The 26,460-nt window shown below is 44.0% G+C and overlaps 2 protein-coding genes and 1 long non-coding RNA gene across 3 annotated transcripts; 1 reads left to right on the forward strand and 2 right to left on the reverse strand.

Annotated features, from left to right (window-relative positions):
- The first annotated feature begins 1,142 nt into the window (after positions 1–1,142).
- si:dkey-260g12.1 (tumor necrosis factor receptor superfamily member 5) lies at positions 1,143–8,625 on the forward strand. The gene is made up of 11 exons (XM_015950203.3): positions 1,143–1,759; positions 1,903–1,966; positions 2,065–2,116; positions 2,587–2,697; positions 2,779–2,916; positions 3,553–3,622; positions 3,700–3,749; positions 5,599–5,703; positions 5,918–5,940; positions 6,021–6,126; positions 7,727–8,625. Exons 2-11 carry the CDS (start codon positions 1,904–1,906, stop codon positions 8,005–8,007), a joined length of 999 nt encoding a protein of 332 aa, XP_015805689.3. The 5' UTR covers positions 1,143–1,759; position 1,903; the 3' UTR covers positions 8,008–8,625.
- A 363-nt stretch (positions 8,626–8,988) lies between these two features.
- Positions 8,989–19,830, reverse strand: LOC107379448 (uncharacterized). The gene is made up of 5 exons (XM_070551940.1): positions 19,752–19,830; positions 16,635–16,781; positions 13,917–13,961; positions 13,727–13,831; positions 8,989–9,599 (listed from the first exon to the last, which is right to left on the reverse strand). The coding sequence occupies exons 1-5, from the start codon at positions 19,828–19,830 to the stop codon at positions 9,475–9,477; spliced, it is 501 nt and encodes a 166-aa protein (XP_070408041.1). The 3' UTR covers positions 8,989–9,474.
- Positions 19,831–20,033: 203 nt separating this feature from the next.
- LOC139069879 (uncharacterized) lies at positions 20,034–20,892 on the reverse strand. The gene is made up of 3 exons (XR_011520549.1): positions 20,618–20,892; positions 20,231–20,366; positions 20,034–20,153 (listed from the first exon to the last, which is right to left on the reverse strand). It is a non-coding gene; the product is annotated as an uncharacterized lncRNA (long non-coding RNA).
- Between the last annotated feature and the right edge of the window lie 5,568 nt (positions 20,893–26,460).

Genomic DNA, 26,460 nt, shown 5'->3' on the forward strand with positions numbered 1-26,460 from the left:
AGAAGTTTAGGTCATCCTTGTTTGTGTTGGATCTGCTGAGTCTTCCCCAGAACTCTCACATGTGGAGTGCCTCAGGGGTCTAATCTGGGACCTCTTCTTATTTCATTGTACCCACTTCCTCTGGGTTTAGTTCTCAGGAAGTACGGCGTTGCTTTCTGTTTTTACGCTGCTGACTCAAGTCCCACAGAATCAGGAAAAAAATAGTTGTGCATCATGGCTATCAAGGCTTGGATGTCTAGTAATGCTGGAAAGTTTGGAACCTCATGTAGACCTGGACTCACACCTGTGGCAACAAACCTTGGTGTTGACATTGGTGAACTTTGTTTTTTTTTCTTTAGACATAACTAGCCATGTAAAACCTTTTCTGCGCTAACTCACACTTCTATCACCGTTTGTTTAGATTATTGCAATGAGCTTTGTGTCTTACTCAGTCTGAAGTCTCATTCTTGGCTCCAGTTTGTTTTAGGATTGATTTTTTAAATTCTTCTATTTGTTTTTAAATATCTTCAGTGCTTCTCCCCTCCGTAGCTGTCTGAACTGTTGCAGTCGTATGTTCCCCCGCTCTCTCAGGTCAGCTGATCAGTTGTTGCTGGAAATGATTTTTACGGTTACTCTTTTGCATTTGTTGTTATTATTGTGATATGGGGTACAGATCTTTGGGTTAGGGTTAAGGCAGCACTCTGTTTTTAAAGTGCTTCAATAATAAAGGTGGAATAGAATTTTCAAATCCATATCAACACAAGTGTGGTTCTTAAATAGTGACAGAAAAAAACATTTTAAACAATACTCAGTGGTGAGTTTTGATTTTTAAATTAGACCTGTGGGCATGGACATAATTTTCACTTTAGAAGTGGGGGGGAGACGGGGAGGGGGATCTTTACAGTATGTTCTAATGGGAAACAGGCTTTAACACAAACGGTTGTTTTCTACTTGGTCCTAGAGCTCAACCACTGCCTATTTAATATAGTGTAATATTGTTTTTGGATGGTAAAAAGTGCAGGGGTCCAAACTTGACTTTGGAAAAAGTGGGGGGGGGAACATGTCCCCCCCCCCCCAAAAAAAAATTACGTCCATGCCTGTGGGTGACTGTTGTTGCTCTTGGGGGGACAGCCCAGTTCCAGGCCGGTGACCCCATCCTTGCATTGTCTCAGTGACCTGTAGTCAATGTGTCACTGTTACTAAAATAACTATTTTGTGTGAATCCTGATGCATGTGTAGGATCAGTTCATTCAGACTATGACTCCACTTTCCTCCGCTCGCTGTTGGCGCAGACAGATATTTTAGGTATTTTCACTCTTTTCTTAGAATGTGAGTAACTTTACCCTTCAGTTGCATTTAAAAATTGGCTAAAAGTAATCCAACAAGAGGAAATTTAACGAAAGCCAGTCTAAAGCAGCTGATGTCTGAAAGAAAAAACAACTGTCACAATGATTTTTTTTCTTCCATCGAGTTGTTTGCCGTGCAAACGGCCGTTTTGTCTGCAGTGTTTGTCAAAAATTACAGTTTCAACGGAAAACGGTGAGACTTTGATCCTCAAAAGTTAGTCAGATGATGGTTTTCTGTGCGCGCAAGAGAGCTGAACGTACAAACATCACGGCAGCACGCTGATGGTGAGAGGGGGCGGGAAAGACAGGAAGATGTTACCAGGTAAGGAAATAATGACTCATAGGATGGGTTAGAGTGAGCAAGAAGACAGAGAGAAAGAAGCAGACTAGAAGACGTTGACTTTACAGTAGAAGCGGAGCAAGACACATCGAAGGTAAAATCTTTTCATGATAGAATATTTTAATCATGTTTGCAGATGATCGTCTGCTTTACCTGAGTGATGTTTGAAGACAATTTGCATAAAATAAACTCTTCTTGAGTACTAAAATGTATTTTTCTACCTCTTTCTGGTAACAGGATGGGATTAGTGCAATACTTCTGGGTGGTGATATCTGCTCTGCTGACTCTCACCTCTCCCATGGTAAACACATCACAGCTCATATTTCTGATATTAAATACAGGTCATGTTTAGTGATGGATCCTGCATGAAGATCTTTTTATTTGTGTTCACACCATCAGCCACCAAGGAGCTTCATGGATGGAGACAGAATGTGTACGGAATGTCCTGCAGGTAAAAAAAAATGTTTTGACTCACTGTTATGCCTAAATACCGGGCGACAGTGGCAGAGGAAGTGCCACTCAACCCACCTTGCCTGCTGGTGCTGGTTGGATGGACCAGTGGCGCTAGTGCTCTGCACCCTCGCCTCCGTCAGCACGCCCTAGGGCAGCTGTGACTACGCTGTAGCTCATCGCGTCTGAATGTGTGTGCATGGCCATGACTGTTTTTGTAGTAAAGCACCTTGGGGGGTTGTAGAACCATAGAAGGCGATCTATCAAATGCAATTAACCATTTAAACAATTCAGAAGAAAGTTCCTTCAAGGCATCAGCGTTTCTTTGCTCTCTGGATGAAAAATGACGCACTCTGCATGCTCACTTTAAGCTGACCACTTCCTTAATTGATATGTGCTCAGGGCTTGCAGGCTTTCCTGGCACCTGCTTCCATCCGGTTGATCAGATTTTGTTTCTTTCTGTTCTGTCAGGTGAGTACTTCAGGTCTTGCAACGCTTGCACACCCTGTTCTGATGGATCCTACACGACTGATTGGAACCGAGAGGAGCACTGTCACACCTGCTTCAGAGATTGCTCACCAGGTACAAACATCTGCATGAATCTGCTCGGTCTCTGCACACTCAGACCCGAATGTCTGCTTTGACCTAAACTGTTTTTGTCAGAAAATCATCTGAGAGTGGTTCAGAACTGCACCAGTAAAACCCCTCTGCTGTGTGAGTGTGAGTCTGGTTTCAGATGCACAGACACGGTCCCCTTGTCGAGCAACTGCAGGCAGTGTGAACAAGAACAACATCCAAATGGTAAATACCGATAAAATCGCCTTTTTAGGTTTGAGACGAGATGGTTTTGGGATTAAGGGATTGAGCTTTTCACAAAACAGAGTCTGATCGCAATTTTTAAAAGTTCAAACATGACAAAAAATAAATAAATTCCACCTCCGTAATAAACAGGGTACAATAATACATAATTAGAAGCCTGAGCCCAGTTATTAAAGTCTCTCATTTTCACTATTTGACTTTTTGATTTCTCTTAAAAACCTTGAAATATGAAATCTACAGTTGCTGACCCAGCATGTGAATAATCTCACGTTTGAGTTTATTGGTTTTGTTCTGCTGCCGGCACACTTCCTGTTTTGGTTCACAGAGACTTCAAACACGATTGTTTTTTGTTTTTTTTTGTGTTTGTTTGTTTTGTTCTTTAGGTTTATTGTGCCCACAAATTATTCCCCGACCCCAGGTGGCTAAAAATGAAACGTTAAAGGTTAAAATTCAAGTGTGTGTGTGTGTGTGTGTGTGCATGTGTGGGTGAGAGATAAAATGTGATTAAAAACAGCCAAGAAGCAAAACTGGAGTTTATTAAATTCCTATAAAATCCAGCAACGTTTCATGCATTCCTTCTCTGATCAAATTTAAACCCTGGTGGTTTTGCTTTTGCAGCAACAGCAAGCTCAGGCAATGATAAACCGATCCCTCCCCCGGGTCAAACAGAACCCTGCAGGTACCCCAGGTGAGTCAGAGGTTTACCTGGATGTTGTTTAAAATGTTTAGAGAGTTGTTGGGATTTTTTACTTTTATCTCTTTCAGGTGTGGCCGTCAGCCTGAATCAACGAAGTCCAGCTCAAATCCCAAAGGAGGTGCGTATGAATGAGAACAGGGGAAATGCAAAAGGACCGTTGAACGTGTCGAACATTTAGGATCATTTTTGCAACATTATTGATCGTGTTAGGACTCCGACCATCGACATCAATACATAGTTGCCCCATTGGGTGCTGAAGGTGACAGCGTTGCCGCCATGTTGGGTGGGTTCGTCACTCTCCAAACCCAGCTGGAGTTAACGCAGGGTGAGCAACTATGTCTGGTTTGTTTTTTTGTGCATCCTACAGTTGGAACAACTGGCGCACTTTTGAAAATAGATCACAGGAGATTACTATTGACTTTACTAGCCTACCTGTTGGAATTTTATATAAAATGATTAAATTATTAACATTTTAACAATCATGCCGTACTATATGTCTATATTGTGAAAAAAACATCATAAAATGTGTGTGTTTTTTTTAGCTGAGTAAACACCTTCCTCAGTAGAAATAAATGCTTTGGGGCAAACGAAGACCCATCCAAGATGGTGGCCCACTCCTACATCAGCTCCAATAGGCAGCACTAGTGAACGGGGCCTCTACATGTATGATGTCTGTTGGTCCAACAACTTATTTCCACTTATTCAAACGTGTGAATTTTGAACATCTGGGTTTATGTGGACCATCTTTGCAGCATCTTAGTGCAAATGAAGCTTAGGAGAGCAATTATTGTCATAATTAGGATCTCCATCATATGTTCTGGTAAGGAATCTCCCAAAAAATAGATTTTAATTTTTCAGTCCATTTTGTTGCTCTTTGATTCAGCAAAAATTAGTTTTATTGGAATTAAAAATGTTTATAGTTCCAAAGTTACGGAGGCAGCAGTAAAAAGTTTTCCCCCCTTTAATAATAAGGCCACCAAATGAAGGGAGCTGAATGTTCTGTGTTGATATTTTAAAACTTCCCAAACTTGAATAGTAGAAATAAAATAACCTCATTGTTGACCTCTAGTGTTGTACTAACAGGAGAAAGTCCTTTGGACAGGCTGGGGGCAGCAGTGGCTCAGGAGGTAGAGCAGGTTGTCCAGTAACAGCTGCAGGATCAGTCCCATCTTCCTGCAGGGAATTCTGATGTTGTGTTCCTGGGCAAGACACTTCCCTCTCCTTACCTGCCGCTGGTGGTTGAAGGGACTCTTAGTTTACTAGTCCATCTTCGTTCCAGCCATCAGCTGACATCATGAGATTTGGGTCTTGGATCCGGAATAAGCTTCACCCTGACGGGGGGCCAGGCTCGAGCCACTGCTCCTCCTCATCAGACGCTGTCACCTTAGTCAGGGGTAAGTAACCCTGGTCCTAGAGAGCCGCAGTCCTGCATGTTTTCCAGCCATGCATGAACTTGCAGCTTCTAATTGGCTGAACACACCTGATCCAGCTGCGGCTCTCCAGGACCGGGGTTGCCTACCCCTGCCTTAGGTCGTTCAGGCATCTGACTAGAATGCTTCCTAGTCGCCTTTTCCGGGCACATCCTACAAGGGGAAGACCATTCAGACTTGCCTGAAGGGATCTTTTCTGACAGGGGGTATGTGTTGGGATCCACCAGGAGGAGCTGTAGAGCATCACAGAGGAGAGTGATGTCTGAGCTCCGCTGTGAAAAATAGACGGAGGGTTATCAGCTTGTTTCAGTCAATCCTAAAAATTTTAGGGAAAAGAGTCATTTAGAATAAAACGTACAAATATTTTTGAATCAGCTGGGAGTCCACGGTGGCTTAGTAATAATAAGCCTTTAAGATGTTTTCATACAAAGTTTTTTTTAATTTTACTGACAACTTACAAAATGTTAAGAGGACCATCAGTCTTTGTTTGTCAGCTCTTCCAGCTTAGCCTTAACCCTTTATTTTTTACCTCCACAGCTCTACTAGCAGCCATTTTGATTCCGGTGGTTTTGATCGGATGTGTGGCCCTGGCCATCCTGTTCTGCATCCATCGTCCACGAGACGAGACCTGCTTCAGGCAAAGTAAGACGGCCTTTTATGTCCCGGACCGTCTCTGGAGTTAAACTCAAACAGAATCATCTCAAAATGAACTTTTCAACTGAACAGATCAGAAATGAGAGCGGCCAAAGACTTTTCTGACTTTTTTTCTTGCTACATAAATGATGTAAATGATGAGTCATCGCCGAATGTCTGAAACCAGCTTTCTGTTACTCATCACTTACCTTCTGTTTTCCAGCTATCGCCAAGCTGTGTAATGAGGTAAGTTAAGGACTCTGTGTTTGTAAACAGCTTGTTACTTATGTATTTTCTCACAAGCTAACAATGTTTTTCTTCTTTAGGAAGGGCAAGATGCGTCTCACAGGTCGAACGAGTCGACTCATCCGTTCCCCGGAGACTCATTCAGTGCAAAGCAGCAGCCGTCGCCCCTTTCAGCTTCAAGTTTAGGTAACGCTGAGTAAAAAAAGATCTTTTTACGTGAAATACTTGAGTCACATTGAATCTTGAAGAAGAAATGAGGAGTAAAGATGCAGCTGTACTACTACAAAGAGCTGTAGTAAGTGTTATTACTGTGCTCATATCTCTTAAAGGTCTTTAGCCAGTGGTTCAAAGAAGTACTTGATTTGTTGTACTTAAGTAAAAGTACAGATAAAGGAGTAAAAAACTTCTGTACTCAATTAAAAGTGGAAGTATCCAAGAAATTTTTGACTAAAGTAAAAGTATTCAAGTATGCCTTTCCCCTGTACTTACAAGTGAAAAAGTAAAAGTATTTAAAGTCTAAGTTCACTGAGAAACCGTTTTTTTTTACTTGTTATTTTTTAAATATGATTGGTCACTCTGAGGTTCACATGCAAGCTGAGCCTAAAATTAGTCTTCTACTCCGATTTCCTGCGTTAGCCACCAACAGAAAAATGCTCGGGTCAGAAAAGCCAGTCAGGTCTATGTCACACGGTAAATGAACATTCATGGACTCGCCCATCTTGGTTCACGACGGGGAAGACCGTTGTTGGTTTCATGGCCTGGAGAGAGCAGAGCACATCACAGCTAGTAGAAGCTAACTATTAGCATTAGCAACTCCACCGCACAGAGAATGCTGCTGTTGTGTCCTTGGGCAAGACACTTAACCCACCTTGCCTACTGATGGTGGTCAGAGGGACTGGTGGCAGCAGGCCTCGCCTCTGTCAGTGCTCCCCAGGGCAGCTGTGGCTACATCGTAACTCGTTCCCACCAGCGTGTGAATGTGTGTGTGAATGGGTAAATGACTGACTGTGTTGAGAAGCGCCTTGGGGGGTCGTAGAACCACACAGCAGAATTCATCCAGGCTTGTTTTGTTTGTGGAGATAAAACAAGTCCGTGGTAGAGTCACGTTGCTGTTAGCCAATCAGAAGCGAGATGTCCAAATATCAGGAAATAAGACTCAAAATCGCTTTTTTCCCCCACAGAAATCAACTCACAATGCATTTATTCATACTACAGACCACTGCAAATGTTTTAAAAAACAAGTGAACTTGGTCTTTATCAGTAAAATGGTAAACGTTTAAATATGTGTTGGGTGTGTGGAAATTAGCTGTTTGATCGGGGGAAAGGGAGTAAAACACAGATGAAAGTACTTTTACCTTTGGAACTGCAGTCCGGTGCGGACAAGAGTGTGTGCTGCCGGTCTCTGTCAGAGCGGTGGTGGGGTGAAGGTCAGAAACACGCAAATTAAAGTACTTTTACCTTTTTTTAATTTTTATAAAATGTAGTAGAGTAGAAAGTACAGATAACTGCTTGGAGTAAAAGTAAAAACTATGCCTCAAGAAAAAGATTTAAGTAGAAATGCAGATACTAAAAAAATTTGACCTTATTACAGTACTTGTACTTTGTCAAATCCAATCATTCAGTGCGTTTACATGTGCATCAGAAAACCGAAATACTGCCGTCCATTTTTTTAATACACGCATTAGCCTTGCTGAAGCACCCAGATAGATCTTCACTAAGTCTGATTTACGATTAAGACAGATATATTTATGGCTTTGACGGATCTCTTTGCTCATCTTCGCCACAGGACCGGTTCACGTCCACAATCCGGGCACCGTCATATTCAGCCTGCTCAGTCAATTCACAGGCCAGGTCGGGCCAACTATGCTGGGCGGGAAACGAGCCGAAAGAGCGAGCAACAAGGAGGAGGACGATAAAGATCGTCCCGTGTTTCATCCCACGTCCTCTCCCAGCATTCATCTCTCTGAGGAGGAGAGGAGCGGAGAGATCGACAACATCTTCTTCCCCTCCCAGGAGCAGGGAAAGGACTGCCACGTGTCGAAGGAGGAGGGGTGTGATGATCTCTAAGGATTTTTTTATGAAGGACAAGCTGGTGTTCAGAAGATCCAGTCGTGTAAAGAGGTTTAAAGCTGTGGAAACGACCGGACGAAGGTGGAGGTGATTCATCTTTCTCTATAGAACAGATTTTCTTCAGACTCTGGAAAACTCCCTGGAATATGATCTTTTGTTTTGTTGTTTATTTTTCAATTTCAATTCAATTCAAGTTTATTTATGTAGCGCCAAATCACGACAAGAGTCGTCTCAAGGCACTTCACATAATAAACATTCCAATTCAGGTCAGTTCATTAAGCCAATCAGCAATAATGTTTCCCATATAAGGAACCCAGCAAATTGCATCAAGTCATTGACTAGTGTCAGTGACTTTACAGCAATCCTCATACTAAGCAAGCATAAAGCGACAGTGGAGAGGAAAACTCCCTTTTAACAGGAAGAAACCTCCAGAGAATCCTGGCTCAGTATAAGCAGCCATCCACGACTCACTGGGGATCGAGAAGACAGAAAACACACACACACACACACACACACACACACACACACACACACACACACACACACACACACACACACACACACACACACACACACACACACACACACACACACACACACACACTCACACACACACACACACACACACACACACACACACACACACACACACACACACACACACACACACACAATGTGTCTAGTTATATTGTGATGTCTTAGTAAATATTCTATTTGGTGAAAGATAAACTTTATTGTACTTATCCTAGTGAATCTATTTTGTAAGTTATAATTTAAGAAATCCTGTAAATAATAGAGCTTCGTCAGCGATGATCCTTGTTCTGACTAATCAGCTTTTTGGGCGAAATACAATTTTAATTTGATTCAAAAAACTGAATCAAACCGATGTAAGTCATTACAAAACATTTACATTTCACTTTCATAATGTGGATAAAAATACTGCTGCTTAGAACTCTATGTACACTTTACAAATGCGTGTGTGTGTGTGTGTGTGTGTGTGTGTGTGTGTGTGTGCGTGTGCGTGCGTAACCATACAAACATATGTCTGTTTTAGGATGTATATGTAAATGTACACACAGGTCTAACGATTGAACACATGTAGTTATTTTTTGTTGAATGAGAATCTCGGTACTAGTATTGTTCATATGCATGAGTGCAAATATGTATAATATTGTCTGCCATAGGAAATACATGTTGTTTGTTACAAGCTGCTCATGCATAACTAAATAAAACGTCCCACTCTACATTTAGAGCATGTAACTTTCCCAGAGCATCAGTTTGTGCTTTTCTTTGTTATAACGTCAGAGACGTCTGCCTTCGTCCCGTCTGAGGAGACGTCTCCGTCTCAGACCACGTGTAGTCCTCCTGGTTGTCCTTAAACGGATTGGAGTGCCGATTCTCTCCATTTGCACCTGTCTCGTTTCTGAACGTTCTGTTTAGTTTGCAGCCATCCGGCTTCAGGTTCTAGTCTTTTATACATATTTCTAGAGGTTGGTCACATTTCCCACAAACCTCCTGGATGGGCTTGGACACGTCTACATCCTCTGAACTTGAAGGTCCTGAGGAGGGTTTTTTAGCCAGAAAGTAACCTGAGCAGCAAGAAAAAATAAAAAATGTTCAGTTAAAGTAACAACAGATAGTTATTTTAAACTTTAAGCTAGAGTTTTAACAGTGATTTCAGTGATTGTTGAGGTAGAAACTTGACCAGTTTCACATTTGACACCATTCTGCAGCCTCTGCTGACCAAAAACCACACTCGATAGTTTTGTGGAGCGGGTAGGTGTCCTAGGGGGATCTCTTCACCTACTTTATGGCTGTTAACTGTAATGCTTGTGGTTAGCATTTTCAGTTCGCCTATCGTCAATTAAAAGCACAAGAAGAAGGGAAAATAAAGAAGTCTGTTTTTTTCCGTTGGCATCACGGCGAAGCCTGCAAGAGTAATGTCTTTGGAGTCAAAGCTTCGTCTTCGTCTTCGTCTTCCTCCGCTTATCCGGGTCCGGGTCGCGGGGGCAGCATCCCAATTAGGGAGCTCCAGGCCGTCCTCTCCCCGGCCTTGTCCACCAGCTCCTCCGGCAGGACCCCAAGGCGTTCCCGGACCAGATTGGAGATGTAACCTCTCCAACGTGTCCTGGGTCGACCCGGGGGCCTTCTGCCGGCAGGACATGCCCGAAACACCTCCCCGGGGAGGCGTCCAGGAGGCATCCTGACCAAATGCCCAAACCAACTCAACTGGCTCCTTTCGATCCGGAGGAGCAGCGGTTCTACTCCGAGTCCCTCCCGAATGTCCGAGCTCCTCACCCTATCTCTAAGGCTGAGCCCGGCCACCCTACGGAGGAAACTCATTTCGGCCGCTTGTATCCGCGATCTCGTTCTTTCGGTCATTACCCAAAGCTCATGACCATAGGTGAGGATTGGGACGTAGATCGACCGGTAAATCGAGAGCCTGGCTTTCTGGCTCAGCTCCCTCTTCCCCACGACAGATCGGCTCAGCGTCCGCATCACTGCAGACGCCGAACCAATCCGCCTGTCGATCTCCCGATCCCTCCTACCCTCACTCGTGAACAAGACCCCGAGATACTTAAACTCCTCCACTTGAGGTAGGACCTCTCCCCCGACCCGGAGGTGGCAAGCCACCCTTTTCCGGTCGAGAACCATGGTCTCAGATTTGGAGGTGCTGATCCTCATCCCAGCCGCTTCACACTCGGCCGCGAACCTACCCAGCAAGAGCTGAAGGTCAGAGCTGGATGAAGCTAGGAGGACCACATCATCCGCAAAAAGCAGAGACGAGATTCTCCTGCCACCAAACTCGACACACTCCACACCACGGCTGCGTCTAGAAATTCTGTCCATAAAAGTGATAAACAGAACCGGTGACAAAGGGCAGCCCTGGCGGAGTCCAACCCTCACTGGGAACAGGTCCGACTTACTACCGGCTATGCGGACCAAACTCACGCTCCTCTGGTAAAGGGACTGAATGGCCCTTAACAGAAAGCCACCCACCCCATACTCCTGGAGCGTCCCCCACAGGGTGCCCCTGGGGACACGGTCATAAGCCTTCTCCAAATCCACAAAGCACATGTGGATTGGTTGGGCAAACTCCCATGCCCCCTCCATCACCCTTGCAAGGGTATAGAGCTGGTCCACAGTTCCACGGCCAGGACGAAAACCACCTTGCTCCTCCTCTATCTGAGATTCAACTATCGATCGGACCCTCCTCTCCAGTACCTTGGCGTAGACCTTTCCAGGGAGGCTGAGGAGTGTGATCCCCCTATAGTTGGAACACACCCTCAGGTCACCCTTCTTAAAGATGGGGACCACCACCCCGGTCTGCCACTCCCTAGGAACTGCCCCCGATGACCACGCAATATTGTAAAGACGTGTCAACCATGACAGCCCTACAACATCCATAGCCTTGAGATACCCAGGACGAACCTCATCCGCCCCCAGGGCTCCGCCGCTGTGTAGTTGTTTGACTACCTCAGCAACTTCTGCCCCCGAGATCGGACAGTCCATCCCCAGGCCTCCCAGCTCTGGTTCCTCCTCGGAATGCGCATTGGTGGGATTGAGGAGCTCCTCAAAGTATTCCTTCCACCGTCCGACTATAGCCTCAGTTGACGTCAGCAGCTCCCCATCCCCACTGTAAACAGTGTGAGCGAGTTGCTGCCTTCCTCTCCTGAGGCGCCGGACAGTTTGCCAGAACCTCTTTGGAGCCGATCGATAGTCTTTCTCCATGGCCTCACCAAACTCCTCCCACACCCAAGATTTTGCCTCGGCAACTGCCACTGCTGCACCCCGCTTGGCTATCCGGTACCTGTCTGCTGCCTCCGGAGACCCACAGACCAGCCACGCCCTGTAGGCCTCCTTCTTCAGCCTGACGGCTCCCCGAACCTCTGGTGGCAGAGTGGAACAAGACCCACTCGGAGTCAATGTCCCCCACTGCTCTCGGGACGTGGTCAAAGCTCTGCCGGAGGTGGGAGTTGAAGACCGTCTTGACAGGTTCTTCTGCCAGGCGTTCCCAGCAGACCCTCACTATGCGTTTGGGTCTGCCAGGTCTACGCGGCATGTTCCCTTGCCATCTGATCCAACTCACCACCAAGTGGTGATCAGTTGACAGCTCCGCCCCTCTCTTCACTCGGGTGTCCAAAACATACGGCCGCAGGTCAGATGATACGACTACAAAATCTATCATCGACCTGTGACCTAGGCTGCCCTGGTACCAAGTGTACCGGTGGGCATCCTTATGTTCGAACATGGTGTTCGTTATGGCCAAACTGCGGCTTGCACAGAAGTCCAATAACAAAACACCGCTCGAGTTCAGATTAGGTGGGCCGTTCCTCCCAATCACACCCCTCCAGGTCAAGCTGTCATTGCCCACGTGAGCATTGAAGTCCCCCAGCAGGACAATGGAGTCCCCTGATGGAGCACTATCTAGCACTCGTCCCAGGGACTCCAAAAAGGGTGGGTACTCTGAACTGATATTTGGCCCATAAGCACAAACAACAGTCAGGACCCGTTCCCCGACCCGAAGGCGCAAGGAAGCTACCCTCTTGTCCCCCGGGGTAAACCCCAACACACAGGCAGAGAGTCTCGGGGCTAACAAAAAGCCAACCCCAGCCCTCCGCCTCTCACCCGGAGCAACTCCAGCAAAGTAGAGTGTCCAACCCCTCTCCAGGTCTTGGGTTCCAGAGCCAATGCAATGTGTCGAGGTGAGTCCGACTATATCTAGCCGGTACCGCTCAACCTCTGCCACAAGCTCCGGCTCCTTCCCCGCCAGCGAGGTGATGTTCCATGTCCCAAAAACTAGTTTTCTTGTCCGGGGATTGGACCGCCAAGGCTCCCGCCTTGGTCTGCCACCCGATTCGCATTGCACCGGACCCTTCATGTTCCTCCTGCGGGTGGTGGGTCCACAGTTGGACGAGCCCATGTATCCGGTTCGGGCTGGGCCCGGCCGGGCCCCATGGGCGAAAGCCCGGCCACCAGGCGCTTGCTCACGGGCCCCAACCCCAGGCCTGGCTCCAGGGTGGCACCCCGGTAACCCTCCGGGCCGGGTACTCCGACTCTTCGTTTTAACCGCCATGAAAGATCCTTCGAACCGTTCTTTGTCTCACCCTTCACCTAAGACCAATTTGTCATGGGAGACCCTACCAGGGGCACTAAGTGCCCCAGACAACATAGCTCCTAGGATCATTAGGGCACTCAAACTCCTCCACCACGATAAGGTGACGGTTCAAGGAGGAGTCAAAGCAAAGAGTTAAAACCAGAGTGAACATTGCCTACGCTAGTTTAAGAGAGCTAAAGGAGGCTACAAAATTATGGACTGATGGTGACCTGGCTTTGTTGCTATGGGACTTGTAATATTTTTGTGTGAATCTTTTTTCTTCGTGGTTTATTTTTGTATTAGTTGGCTCATGTTAGTGTTAGCTCGTTGTTAGCACTAGCTACAGCAGGGAGCAGTATTGTTTAAAACTGTTGTAATTCCACTTTCAACCAGTAGGGTGGAGGAGAGGGAAACTGCCCTGTGTTTCTTTAAGTTCTCAGATCTTTAAAACATTCGCACTTTTTTTTTCTTCTCCAGGTAAATGTAGCTAGCCGTGACGCTCAACCATGCTTGCACGAACTGAATGATGTCAAAATGTGTAAAACCGATCAGGATTGTTAAACTCCTCTCTTTCATGTTGCTGTAGCTTTATTTCATTTGTGCTGCCTTTGTACTGACCGTGATTGGACCGGACCCAGTGCAGAAGGGGCTTCATTTTTGTCAGAGCAACCAGAATTATTCCAGCACACAGAAGAACAACGATCACCAGGAACAGCACCGTATCTGTGGATGTTTGAATGAGGCCGTCAGTATCAAGCCAAGGGAGAGCTGAAATCGTTTTGATGCAACGCTAACGTGATCTCTTCACCTTTGATAGGTTGATTTGGAACTCGGGAGGTGGTGGATCTCATGGCTGAAAGGAGGACAAACAGCTGATCAGTGCATGAAGTTAGAGAGCAACTTGTATTCTGCCCTCTAGTGGCTGGCAAAAGAGTAACATTTGAAGTCCCGCCCTATAAGTAAAAATTAAGGGAGAAACTCCGCCCACCAAAAGTGAAGACAATTTGCGATATTGGCAAAAAATGCAGTTCCCCCCTTATCCACGAGGGGCTGGCTCCAGAAAGAAGTAAGTTTCCATTGACTCCCATGTTGAAAATGCCAACTTTACATAAAATAAAAATCTATTTTAGGTTTACTGTCATGACATCTCTGACAGGGATGGTATGAATGATGTAAAGCTTGAAATCATGACTATTTAGGGGCGTGTTCTTTTGATTGACAGGGAGCAGATTATCTGTCAGCGCTAGCAGCTAGCCCCTCTGTTTGCTGTACGATGTAATAGAATAGCGTTTAACTTTATCCTTCATATTCTTTAGAATGTTCTCAGTTTAGTGTCTCTTTCTAACTCCAATGGCACTTCCAATTAACTTTTAGCCTTTCGTGTTCATTGGCTGCTGTTTCACTCACGTTCAGTGACTATTGAGGTTAGATCTGTTAATGTTTCTTCCCTACATTCAGAAAAGCAGCTATAACAAAATCTTGTTGCCCAATCGCTGATAAAATTGTTATCTATTATAAACGGGTCATCTGACCACACCAGGTCTCTTTGGAATTACGACTGTACTGACCACATGACCTCGTGACCTTCTTCACGCCAGTACAAGACTCTGACTTTTAAGGTTCTTATCAGGAAAATAAAACATAAAGTACATATCTGAATATTTAAATGGATGTCATCTCGGAGAGAGTCACCAGACGGTATGGACAGGTTTAAAAACCCAAAATTGGCTTCACTGAAGGACTGGAATGATCAGTTTAAAGACTGAAGGCAGAGAGGAAAATTATCTCAGGCTGACCCAAACAAATTCTTGCTATCTGAATCTGACACCCTGTTAGCCTTGAGCTGCAAACAACAAACCCCCATGAAGGAATGCAGACAGATGCTGTGAAAACCTGACCTACACTCCCCGCCTTCGTATTGGTGGATTTCAGCCTGGCGAGGTCATCAATCTGCAGGAGTCAATGTGCTCTTCGCTTCTCCCAAGATCTCCCTCCCACCTGTGACTGTACAGTAGATGAGCGCCAGGTGGCTGCTCTCGCTGGGGGAAACAGGATCCCCCCCCCCTTCCTATTGGAGTCTCATGTTATGTTGTGTTGTCTGAAGTCTGTTGCATATTTGTTGAGGTGTTTTTTTGCAGAGCAAAGTTGCCCTCCTGGTGGGAGGGCAACTGTGAAGTGCATTTTTCCCTCCACCTGAACCAATCCTCACGTGATCCTCTTATCTCTAGTAAGGTAGCGCGACTCGGGTTGCGAATGACCACAGTCACCAATTCTTGTCATGTGTCTTGCCCATGTATGTCTGATGTCTGAATTGTGCGTACTGAAACTCTAATTTCCCTCTGGGATTAATAAAGTATTGATTGATTGATTGATTGATTGGTTGATTGATTGATTGATTGATTGATTGATTCATTCATTCATTCATTCATTCATTCATTCATTGTTGTGTAACAAACAACTTTGCAAACCTGATTTAATTTCTGTGTCTTTAGACACAGAGTTAGATGTTCTTGTTATATTTTCAGAGTATTTACTCATTTTTGTCACCAGGGATGCAAAGTGTCTGAAAAAGTTAAACTACACTGTCAGCTTGAGGAAGTTATTAGACTGAAAACAAAGGCCTAAATTGTAACAAATGAAATTAAAATTTGAGCTTAAAGAGCGAGTCACCCCCTACCAGAGTATTACTCCACTCCCACTTCCTGTTTGAAAAATGCAACAAATGCTGTTGCCTAGCAGACCGAGAGGGCGGAGCCGCTAACAAATACGCACACATAGGCTCACAGCGACATTGTGACATCATATGGTACCAGCTAACATTCTAAGGTACCTCTTAGCCAATAGTGATGGCAGATTTAAATTCAACTGCAGTGCGGAGTTTTTACCTGACAACGACACAACACTGACAGTTTCAGGCAGAAATTTTAAATTTTAACTAAAATGCAGTACAGTGCTAATCTATTGACTACACGTGTCTGCAGCATGATTAGACACGCATTTATATAGTTTATCAGGAAAAAAAGCTGATTTGGGAGTGACTTACTCTTTAAAGATGCTAAAATGTCAGAGAAATTCTAATCCATTTAGCAGTTTAACATAACTGAATGTTTTTTACTTGGCAAAACTTTACAGAAAACAAAAACAGTGATTTGATGAATCTGCTGGAGAAGTTTCCAGAAATTATTTTTGCAGGATTAAAACTTGTGCTGCTTCTTTTTGTTGCACGTGACTTTAAAGCATAAAAAAAAACCAGCTTCTAAATTATATTCTGGAGTGATTTTTAATTACATTTAAATACTATCAGGGTTCATGACTGAGAATAACCACATTTCCTACCCAATAATCACTCTGGGTGCGGTGCCACAAATGTAAAAAAATATACAACTTTAACCACCTCTGTAGTGCTCCACCTCCATGCTGGTCCTAAAGTAGTGTCCCACTAAACACGCGAGTTTATTTGAGCAGCAACTAGATTTAGAGAAAGTTTCATTTGGTAGTAAAAGTGTGCAGAGCAGGTGTGTCTCACCTGCAGTGTTTGTAGCTGGGGTGGGATTGGTGGGTGTCGGTATCAGCTCACACTTGGTACAGGTCTCGTCCGTGCACGTATAGCCGGTTTGACACTTGCAGACCGTGTTACGGGTGGAGGTACAGTTGGTCTCTGTCACAAAGTTAGCTGAGGAAAAAATGAACATAGTTACAGATAGGAAAGATAAAATCTCATCGTTCTTTTGCAAAACAGGAGGGGCTCTGAGGCGTGACTCGCATGAAAAAGGTTCTGAATGACTCACAAAACTTGGGTGAAGGTTTTAGTTTAAAATCATAGCTGGTTATGTTATCACTTCCTCTTTGTGACTGCACAAAGCACTGTTTCCCTTTGATGAAACTATTTATTTCTTACACAGAAAATCAGCTTCTGACTAAACAAACCGAAAACTAGACATCAAATAACACAAATGCATATTAAGGTGACAGCTGTCAGTCTCCAGAAGCTTAAAAAAATCTGTCTAAACCTAAAATTCTGACTTTTTTATGAATAAAGGAAAGCATTACACTGCAAAAACGGATTTTCAGGAACATGCAAACCTTGTGTTTGGATGTATTATTGTATTTTTAGTCTAGAAAACATGTTTAAATCTGTTAAATCAGCACTTAAAAAAGGTACATTTTTTTAAGGTGTTGAACACTTGTTTAATCAATACATCTGCAGTGGTCTCTAGTAGGAATGAATGTGTCGTACTCTGGGGAAGAAAATCACTGGTGCGCCACATCACAGCTGAATTTCAGACGGCAGGATCTGGAGTCTTATTTCCTGATATTTGGACATCTTGTCTGAGATTGGATGACAGCAATGCAACTCTACCACTGACTTGCAACATTGATGTTTTATCTCCGCAAATAACACAAGCCTGGAGGAACTTATGCTGTGTGGTGGAATTGCTAATTCTAACGCTGGCTTCTACTAGCTAAGACGTTCTCTGCTGTTTCCTGGACGCTAAACCAACAGCTAGCCTTCCTTGTCATGAGTCGAGATGGGTGAGTCTGTGTCAGTGACTTTACAGCAATCCTCATACTAAGCAAGCATTTAGCAACAGTGGAGAGGAAAACTCCCTTTTAACAGGAAGAAACCTCCAGAGGATCCTGGCTCAGTATAAGCAGCCATCCACCACGACTCACTGGGGACGGAGAACACACACAAACACACACGCACACACACACACACACACACACACACACACACACACACACACACACACACACACACACACACACACACACACACACACACACACACACACACACACACTTTTTTAACTAAAAATAAGATAAAATATTTTAAGACTTCTTTTACTTTCTTAGAAATCAGTTTTTGCAGTGTACTTCATAAAGATGCTTATCCTCGTGATCTGAGCTCTAAATGTTTTGTTTTTCATTGATCATGCACTTTCGCTCTATCATGAAAAAAAAAGCAGAACAGAAACATTTGTACGACGTGTGAAATTTCTGCGTAGGCTGAATTATTTCCGACTAAAACGGTTTCTTTGTGCGTTGATTGATGCCGTGGCCCCTGAAAGTGTCGTTTTTTGACATTTCAAACACCCACTTTCCTTTCTCCTTAGATCCTAACGCTGATCATTTGAACTTTAAAGATTTTTTTTTTACCAAAACACGTGTGCGTCTGGTTAAAAACACTGCCGCTACTGTAAAATGACATGCACGTATGAAACCACTGAGTTCACAATATCGAAGGAGGTTCTAAAACGTCTGATGAGACACTGATGCCTGCAGAAATCTAGATTTACAAACTGCTGCTGAATCTCCTGTTTTCCACGGTGACATTTAGAATTAAGAACAACAGTTGTTTTTTGCTCATCTGCAGAAGCAAAGAGACCTGATCAAATGGTAGCTTAAATTTGCGTCTAAGCTTCTTTCTGAAGTTTTCATTTTTTTTCTTCTTTCCACTGACTAAGGCCTAGGCCTAGTCCACACGTAGCCGGGGTTTTTTAAAAACGAATATCCGCCCCTCCAAAAACTTACATCCACACCACCTCGTTTTTAAAAAAAACTGTCCACACGTACCCGGATAAATACGTTGTTAAGGACATGCCAGACCTGTAGGCGGCAGTACTTCCCCCGTTCTTAACCTCGTCCTTCGTCTGTGGTCTTCTGCGAGGAGCAGTAATTCCGCTTGCAAAAACAAACAAGCAAAAAGCGCTTGGACAATTGATGGATCGGGTAGTGACAGAGCGCAGCTCTGAGGGCTTCCATGATGTCGGCTAGTGTAAACACAGGTCGCACACGTGATGTCAGCATTTTTTTGTCGCAGAACGTGACGTTGCGGACCTTAAAACTCCGGTTTTGTCCGTCCACACGCAGACACCCAAAACGGAGAAAACGCAGATCTTCACTTTGGCCGGAGTTTTTAAAAAGATCCATTTTCGTGTGAAAAAACTCCGTTTTCGTGTGGATGACAGGCCAAAACGTAGAAAAATATCTACGTTTTGGCAGATCCCCGGCTACGTGTGGACAGGGCCTAAGGGTATATTTCTGCCTCTGTCATGATCCGCCCCGGCCTTCCTGACTGTGTCTCTCCTGCCTTGATTAACCTTATTGTTCTCACCTGTCCCTCATTACTCTGCCCATGTGTTCCTGATTTTCCCCAGTGTATTTATACCTCCCTCCTTGTTGCTGTCTTCGTCGGATCATTGTTGATTGTTTGTGCATGTTCGTTTTGTCCTGTCGCTCCCGTTCTACAATTAAACCATTTTTATTTTTTCATCCATGCCTGCTCTTCTTCCTCCTGAAACCCACCACCACACATGGTCTGCCATCTCCACCCGCAGAATATGACAGCCTCGCAAAAAAGAAAATTAAGCCCCAAATTTTGTTTTACAAACACAAATGTTGCTGCGCTCTCCAAACATTCAAGCTGCTTCACAGATGATTTGACGGACCACCTTTCCCCTTCTGTCTTTCGTCTCTGTCTGACTGTCTCCCCCCTCTTTCTGCTCAAACGAGAAATTCCCTCACATGTGTTTGTGTATTTTCTCTAATACTAAACCTCGTCTACTAGCAGCCTGTGCTCTCTACCAGCTTCTTCTCTGAAACTGGTCAAATTTAGCGGTCAGAGTAACAGATGACTCACTGACACACCGCAGCTTGAAGGCAGATCCAGAGTTCACACATGAAAATGAACCACAGCGTCCTTTACAGTAAACATCCATCGTTTGCATCTTCAAATCAAAACCAAACCGACTCGTCAGATGTGCTGGATGCTGATGTTAGTACCCGTTTTACGTGCCCCTGTGATGTGGCAAATCATTTATCTGGTAACTTATCGCACAAAAAGAGACACTTCTTCCTTTTAAATAGAAAAAGCAGAACACATTTAAGCACATTTTTTAAATCTCAAGTTACTCACGTTTATTGCAAATGTCACAAACTTTGCAGCTCATCTCCACATTGTGGGAATCCATGAATCGATCACCTGTGCATGGTTTGCAATTAATTTTACAAGAGCCGGGTGGTCTTGACTCCATATGAGAACCTGAGGGACACACATTGGGTCATGATCAACTCCTGTCATCGTCTGGTCTTTAGGACGACACGAAGAACTTTCTGTACCTGGTGAGCACTTGTCGCAGCAGACTGTGGGTGACTCTGTGGGCCAGGCATATTGGTTCTGGTTACAATGAAGGGAGAGCCCAGAAGAGGGAAGACAGCACAGCAAGAGGAACCTCAAATAGCAGAGAGGCGGCATCTGGGAAGTGGTGAACGACAGGAGGAAGAGAGAACACAAGAGGTTGTGTCAGATATTGTCACAAAGCAGCAAAAAAAACCATTTGAAATGTGTTTTTTCTTTGTGATCACACTCGATTTGTGAAGCAACACAAGGTTTGTATTTGACTTAAAACGTGACACAGATTAGGAAGTTCAGTAATTTAACCAACTTTAGAGCAAAGTAGATCAAAGGTATTCAGCATAAAAGAAGTAGGAAACATTTCATCTTACCGTAGATGAAGAAGCCAGAACGCGATGTTACCTACGACCCTCTGAGCTCGACTGAGTGGAGAGCAGAAGCGTGTCGGGGCATTATTCACTAAAATGTCACCAAATGACTCATCGTGAAACTGTCGTGTCAACCTGTTCTCTCCCTCGATCTTATCCTCCATCTCTCTTTGCTGAGACCCTGCACAGAAGCCGAGCCCCTCGTCTGCAAGCCTCCACGTTTCCCAGCTTCTCTTGCTCTCGTTTCATCCAAAATCCGACTTTTAGTTTGAAAGCATCCTGAGACCTCCTCTCTTGACTTTTCTCATGACTTTCTTCTCATTGCTGGATGACAGTAATGATGATGATGATGATGATGAGGTAATTTCATGTAAACGATCACACTGCACTCATTTAACACCAAATTCGCTGGCAGCTGAGGTTCACAGAAATGACTGATGAGCTGTTCTACAAGTCAAGAAAATGAGTTTGAGCAACACAAAAATTAGAACTTGTGATGGAAATTTTTTATGTTTTACATGTGACTTGTTTTGATTATTGTGGTTAACTTCTCCACAGTCCAGCCAGATACCCACTCACACTCACCATGCACCCAGCTGGTCAGGTAGCCTAGATGCCTAAGCTCAGTTATCTCTGCCATGTCTAGGAAGGAGGGGAGAAAGGGAGGAGGAAGATGGGGAGAGGAGGCTTTAGACAGCCGTAGCTCAGGAGGTAGAGCGGGTTGTCCAGAACAGAAGGTTGTAGGTTTGATCCCAGTTCTGACCAGAGAATGCTGTTGTTGTGTCCTAGAGAAAGACACTTAACCCGCCTTGCCTGCAGGTGGTGGTCGGAGGGACCGGTGGCCAGGGGCGTGTCCAGGGAGTGGCCTGGGGTAGCACATGCCACCCTTGAAATCTGATTGGCCACCCCAGGTTCCACCACACTAATTTACCTTTAAATAGGCTTTTCATTGTGCACAAAAGGCTTGGGGGTAAAACAAAAAAAGCATAACCATTGGTGCCACCCATGCACAAAGTTGTGCCTCACCTGGGCCACCCCATTTTACAAGATCTGGACATGCCACTGCCGGTGGCGCCAGTGTTTGGCAGTCCTTGCTGCTGCCAGTACGCCAGGGCGGCTGTGCCTACATCGTAACTCGTGTGTGTGAATGGGTAAAGAACAAATACAGGCCATTTATTCATATTTGTTTGTCAGCATGTGTGTGTGTCCTGCAGGACTATAAAGTTGTGTGTATTCTTCCATTTTTGGCTCATTCTGTGACCTTCATAGACTGGGACCCGAACACTTTTATGCATTTGGTAATAAACAATACAAAAGATGGAACGTTCTACCTTTTTTTGTACTTCATCGGTTCGGTGAAAATTTCCACAACAATTTGGCGCCCAAAGTGGGGCCCTCTGAGTGAATGATCGAGATCAGCTCACTGATGGAATGGATACCCGGGACTAAGTCCCGCCTCACCGGATTTGACAATTACGGGGGTGGTGTGTGTGTGTGTGTGTGTGTGGGGGGGGGGGGTTACTGTTTTTGGTGGCCAAGCGAGGGTCTTTACATGCACCCAGAAAAGAGAAAACTATTTGCATTCTGTGCTACACGTTTTACCAATACGTATTTCAGGTTATTGTGATATTTTTATGTTGTTCCCTATTTTTATTACAACTGTGTTGTGAAAGCTCTGTGAGTAAACCAGGGTTTACTGCTTTATGAGCTGTTTGTTGTTGGTTAGAGACCAGCCTCGTAGTTAGAGGCCACGAGAGAAACTAGGACATTGTTCCTAGGACAGGTCGTTTCGTCATGGCACTTATGATTTTGTAGCATTTTTTTGTCCGTTTCCAAGCAAATTTCTTGTCTAAATGGATAAGGATACTTATCAAATCAAATAAAATCCCAGCGTAGGAGAAGAAGAAAAACCAAAAATTTATTTTCACCTCTCAAGATAAAAATCACAAGGTAGTAGAGCCTGCAAGCCCGGCCTAGACCCCCCTGATCAATTTCTCACAGAACTTTGTACTTCAGTGCCTCCACACACACACACACACACACACACACACACACACACACACACACACACACACACACACACACACACACACACACACACACACACATTGAGTTAATGAAAGACGTGTGTGGAGGAGGCAGTATAACTACTAATTAGATACGTGAACAAAAGGAAATAAAAATGTGACATCACAGAAGCACTCTAAAACTTAGTCCTGTACACCGGAGCTGGTTTTGTGAATAATTTTCAGTTTTTCGGTTTTTTGTGTGGAAATCCTCAGATTTTAGCATGTTTTGTGTTTTAGGTGTTTTGATTGTTTAAAAAGAATGACCCAGAAAGATGCAAGCTTATTCTACTACATAAAATGAGTTTAATCAGAGGTTGGGGAGAAGAAGACAAGGAAACGGATGGAGATGAAGGTTGGAGCTCATCTGGAGAGTTTTTCATTTTTGGAGAGGGTGAAGGATCTGCGAGGGAGGATGAATGATAAATGATAAATGACCTGCACTTGTGTCCTCAGAGTAAGGACTCCAAAGCGCTTTACACTACAGTGTATCATTCATCCATTCACACACACATTCACACACTGATGGTGATGAGCTACGATGTAGCCACAGCTGCCCTGGGACGCACTGACAGAGGCGAGGCTGCCGAGCACTGGCGCCACCGGTCCCTCCGACCACCACCAGCAGGCAATGTGGGTTAAGTGTCTTGCCCAAGGACACAACAGCAGAATTCTCTGTCCAAAGCTGGGATCGAACCTGCAACCTTTCTACTGGACAACCCGCTCAACCTGCTGAGCTACTGCTGCCCAAACAAAGAGTTCGATGCATCGAGATAAATCTGGCTAAATCCAAACGTGTTGAACCGGACCTAGATTGGGCTACCTTTGTAGAGTATCCATCCGTCCATCCATTGTCTGAACCCGCTTGTCCACGTAGGGTCGCGGGGGGAGGGGCAGAGGCGGTTTTACCATTAGGCATAGTTCGGCGGCCGCCTGGGGCCCCCTTGTGTTGGGGGGCCCCCTAGCCCTGACCGCCGGCACCCCTCTGTTAATGCCACAATATTCTTTTTACCAACCTGTCACCGCAGACGGGATTGGACATGCTTCTCATTACCATAATTCCTGAATCGTTCACGATATCATTAAAATTCCAAAAGTGCTGAAAAGATTAAAAATGGAGCTTTTTGTGCATATTCAATACATTACGGTAGCCACCGGGATCCCCTGTCTTGAGCGCAACGAATCACAACACAGATTCAGAGACAGTGCTGAGTTTGTCATCCAAAATGCTCCGTTTTATAACTTTTGAATGGCTGATCAGATCCAGGAAAATCCAACGGTTCCTAAAAGTACATAAAAGCAGCTTTCCAACGACCTATAGCATGAAGCAATCAGAGTTAGGGAAAATATCGCTACGAGGGGAAATCCTGCTGTACAGCCTGATTGAAACGGAGTGCAGCGATGCGGTGAAAGTGGATAACGGGACGGGGAAGCTAATTAGCATAAAAAGCCAGCATGAAATTACGGAAATGCCTCAAAGAAAATCAACACGATCTATTAGGTGTCCCAGAAGGCTATCTGAAGACAGTGACCACGAAGAAGGACAGATCTCCGGTGAACCAGCGTATGAATGTTTGTTCAGTCTTTATTTTTTATATGAACAATCCTCAACTATTTGCTAATTGTAAGATTCAGCTTCATTCCAGCATTATTTATCTTTTTACCATAAATAATTACATTTGCTAAAACAAAAGTTTTGGTATAGCAGTGCACGTGTGCAAGAGAAGCACCCCATGGCGGCATGAGGTGTGCAGGACTCTGCCTGCAGCTGGAGAGAAACTGCTTCAAGGTCTACCCCATCAAATAAAAACATCTGAAAGTTTACAAAAATAAATGGTCTTAAAAACTGCTAAAAAAGATACCAAGGTTAACACTTTTTTAAGAATAGATGCATTACAGATCAAAGTTTAAATTGTTTGCCCAGTAATTTAGAAGTTCCTGTTCAGTAATAAATGTAAAAAATTCAAATCCGTTTTTTGCTTTTTTCACTTTTAAGCTGATTTTTAAAGGCTTTTTTAGAAATAAATTCTAAATACAAACCATACACTGAAAGCTGAGGTTGTTCTGAAAAAAGGAGAAGAGTTACACACACTTTGTGCTTTTTATTACAATTTTACAGCCATAAGATTAAAACATACCAGGCGGCCCTGTTATAATTATGGTCATAAGAGGGTTATTAAGACGGCGATGCACAAACAGGAAGTGATTGCTAGTCATTCCACTCCAATCCAGTTGGTGGCGGTAATGCACCAAATTGTTGTTTGCCAAGTGCCATAAGACCACAAATAAGAAGAAGAAGAGAGGCGGGAGTGTTCGTAAAAAATTCAAAGCGATAGTCAAAACATTAAGCATGAAATGGAGTTATCCTAGTGGCTCCAATAAGAGAAAGAAGCAGCTTGCTTCATAAAAGCTTTTCTTTTCACTTCTGAAAGTGACGTCGTTTTTCAATGTAAACATCAAAAGGAAGCAGAAAGGAAAGACAATGGAAAATGTTTAAAGGGAGGAAAACGTAGACCAAAATGGAAAAGAGAAAATAGAAAAAAAAATAACTAAGGCTAAAGCACAGGAGCACTGACAGGAAAAAGAAAGCAGAGCAAATATTGAAAGGGCTCAAAGGGAGAGAAAGACAGGAAAAAAGAGGAGGACTAATTAAAAGGGAAAATAACTCATGTCAGAAGAGGGGAGAGTTTCGCAAATCCAGTTAAAGGTAGGATTGTCAAAAATTTAGTGTAAGGGGCCCCATGTCTGTGTTCGCCTTGGCCCCCCAAATTGCTAAATCCGCCCCTGAGGGAAGCTCAGACATCTCATTCATTGTCCTCCTTGTCATTCCCAGTGATGGAACATAATCCATCCAGAAAGTTCAGTGTTCTTACAGTGGGACAAGCCCCGGAAACCTCCAGGAGGCCTCCTAATCAAATAACTGAGACATCTCTGCAACTGTAAACATCCATCCATGTTTTGTTTTGTGTTTTGCTTGTTTCATCCTAAAAAGAAACATCACTTTTGCAACAGCAGTTAGATTTTAGATGTATCTTCATCTAAGGTCCACCTGCAATAAACGACCAAATGACCTTAATTATAGTTTTATGCATTGTGAAAATGAAACAAAACAGGCAAAAATAAATAAATAAATAAATAAAAGTTTTGTTGTGATCTAAGGGGAAAAATACACTTTATATATCTCTCCTTATTTTCTACTTTTTATTACATAATCATTCCAATTTGGGTGTTTCCAGGACAAACTGGTGCTTCAAAATATGCCAATAAAATAATTTGCCCTAAAGTTCCCACAGAGGTGATTTTCTTTGTGCTAAATAATATTAATTTCACATTTTAAAGTGTACACCAGTGAAACTCGAAGAATTAGAATATGGCGCCAAGTTCATTTTTTTCATTTAAAGGGAAACTAATACATGAGATAAACTAATTCCATGCAAAGCCACATATTTCGAGCCTTTATTTGTTATAATTGTAATGATTATGGCTTAAGGCTGATGAAAACCCCACATTCAAAATCCCAGACAATTAGAATATTGTGAAAAGATTCAAAATTCTAGACTCAGTGTCCCACTCTAATCAGCTGAATAATCCACACCTGCAAAGGGTTCCTGAGCCTTTAGATGGTCTCTCAGTCTAAGATAAATTACTAAAATAAATGGACTTTGGCATCAGATCTCATTTTTCAAGTTTCAGCTGTAATTGTTTGACTTCTCGGTGTACACACACACACACACACACACACACACACACACACACACACACACACACACACACACACAC

The sequence above is a fragment of the Nothobranchius furzeri genome, chromosome 5, assembly GCF_043380555.1.
Source record: "Nothobranchius furzeri strain GRZ-AD chromosome 5, NfurGRZ-RIMD1, whole genome shotgun sequence".
Taxonomy (NCBI): domain Eukaryota; kingdom Metazoa; phylum Chordata; class Actinopteri; order Cyprinodontiformes; family Nothobranchiidae; genus Nothobranchius; species Nothobranchius furzeri.

Bases quoted from the DNA above. Each gene is read 5' to 3' on its own strand.
- si:dkey-260g12.1 (XM_015950203.3), top strand. From the start codon at position 1,904: ATGGGATTAGTGCAATACTTCTGGGTGGTGATATCTGCTCTGCTGACT. The intron at 2,698-2,778 runs GTACAAACATCT...TGTTTTTGTCAG, and splicing joins CTTCAGAGATTGCTCACCAG to AAAATCATCTGAGAGTGGTT. The intron at 3,623-3,699 runs GTGAGTCAGAGG...TATCTCTTTCAG, and splicing joins GAACCCTGCAGGTACCCCAG to GTGTGGCCGTCAGCCTGAAT.
- LOC107379448 (XM_070551940.1), bottom strand. From the start codon at position 19,830: ATGGATGTTTACTGTAAAGGACGCTGTGGTTCATTTTCATGTGTGAAC. The intron at 13,962-16,634 runs GTGAGACACACC...TCCTCCTTTCAG, and splicing joins CCCAGCTACAAACACTGCAG to CCATGAGATCCACCACCTCC. The intron at 13,832-13,916 runs GTGAAGAGATCA...AAACATCCACAG, and splicing joins TCCAAATCAACCTATCAAAG to ATACGGTGCTGTTCCTGGTG.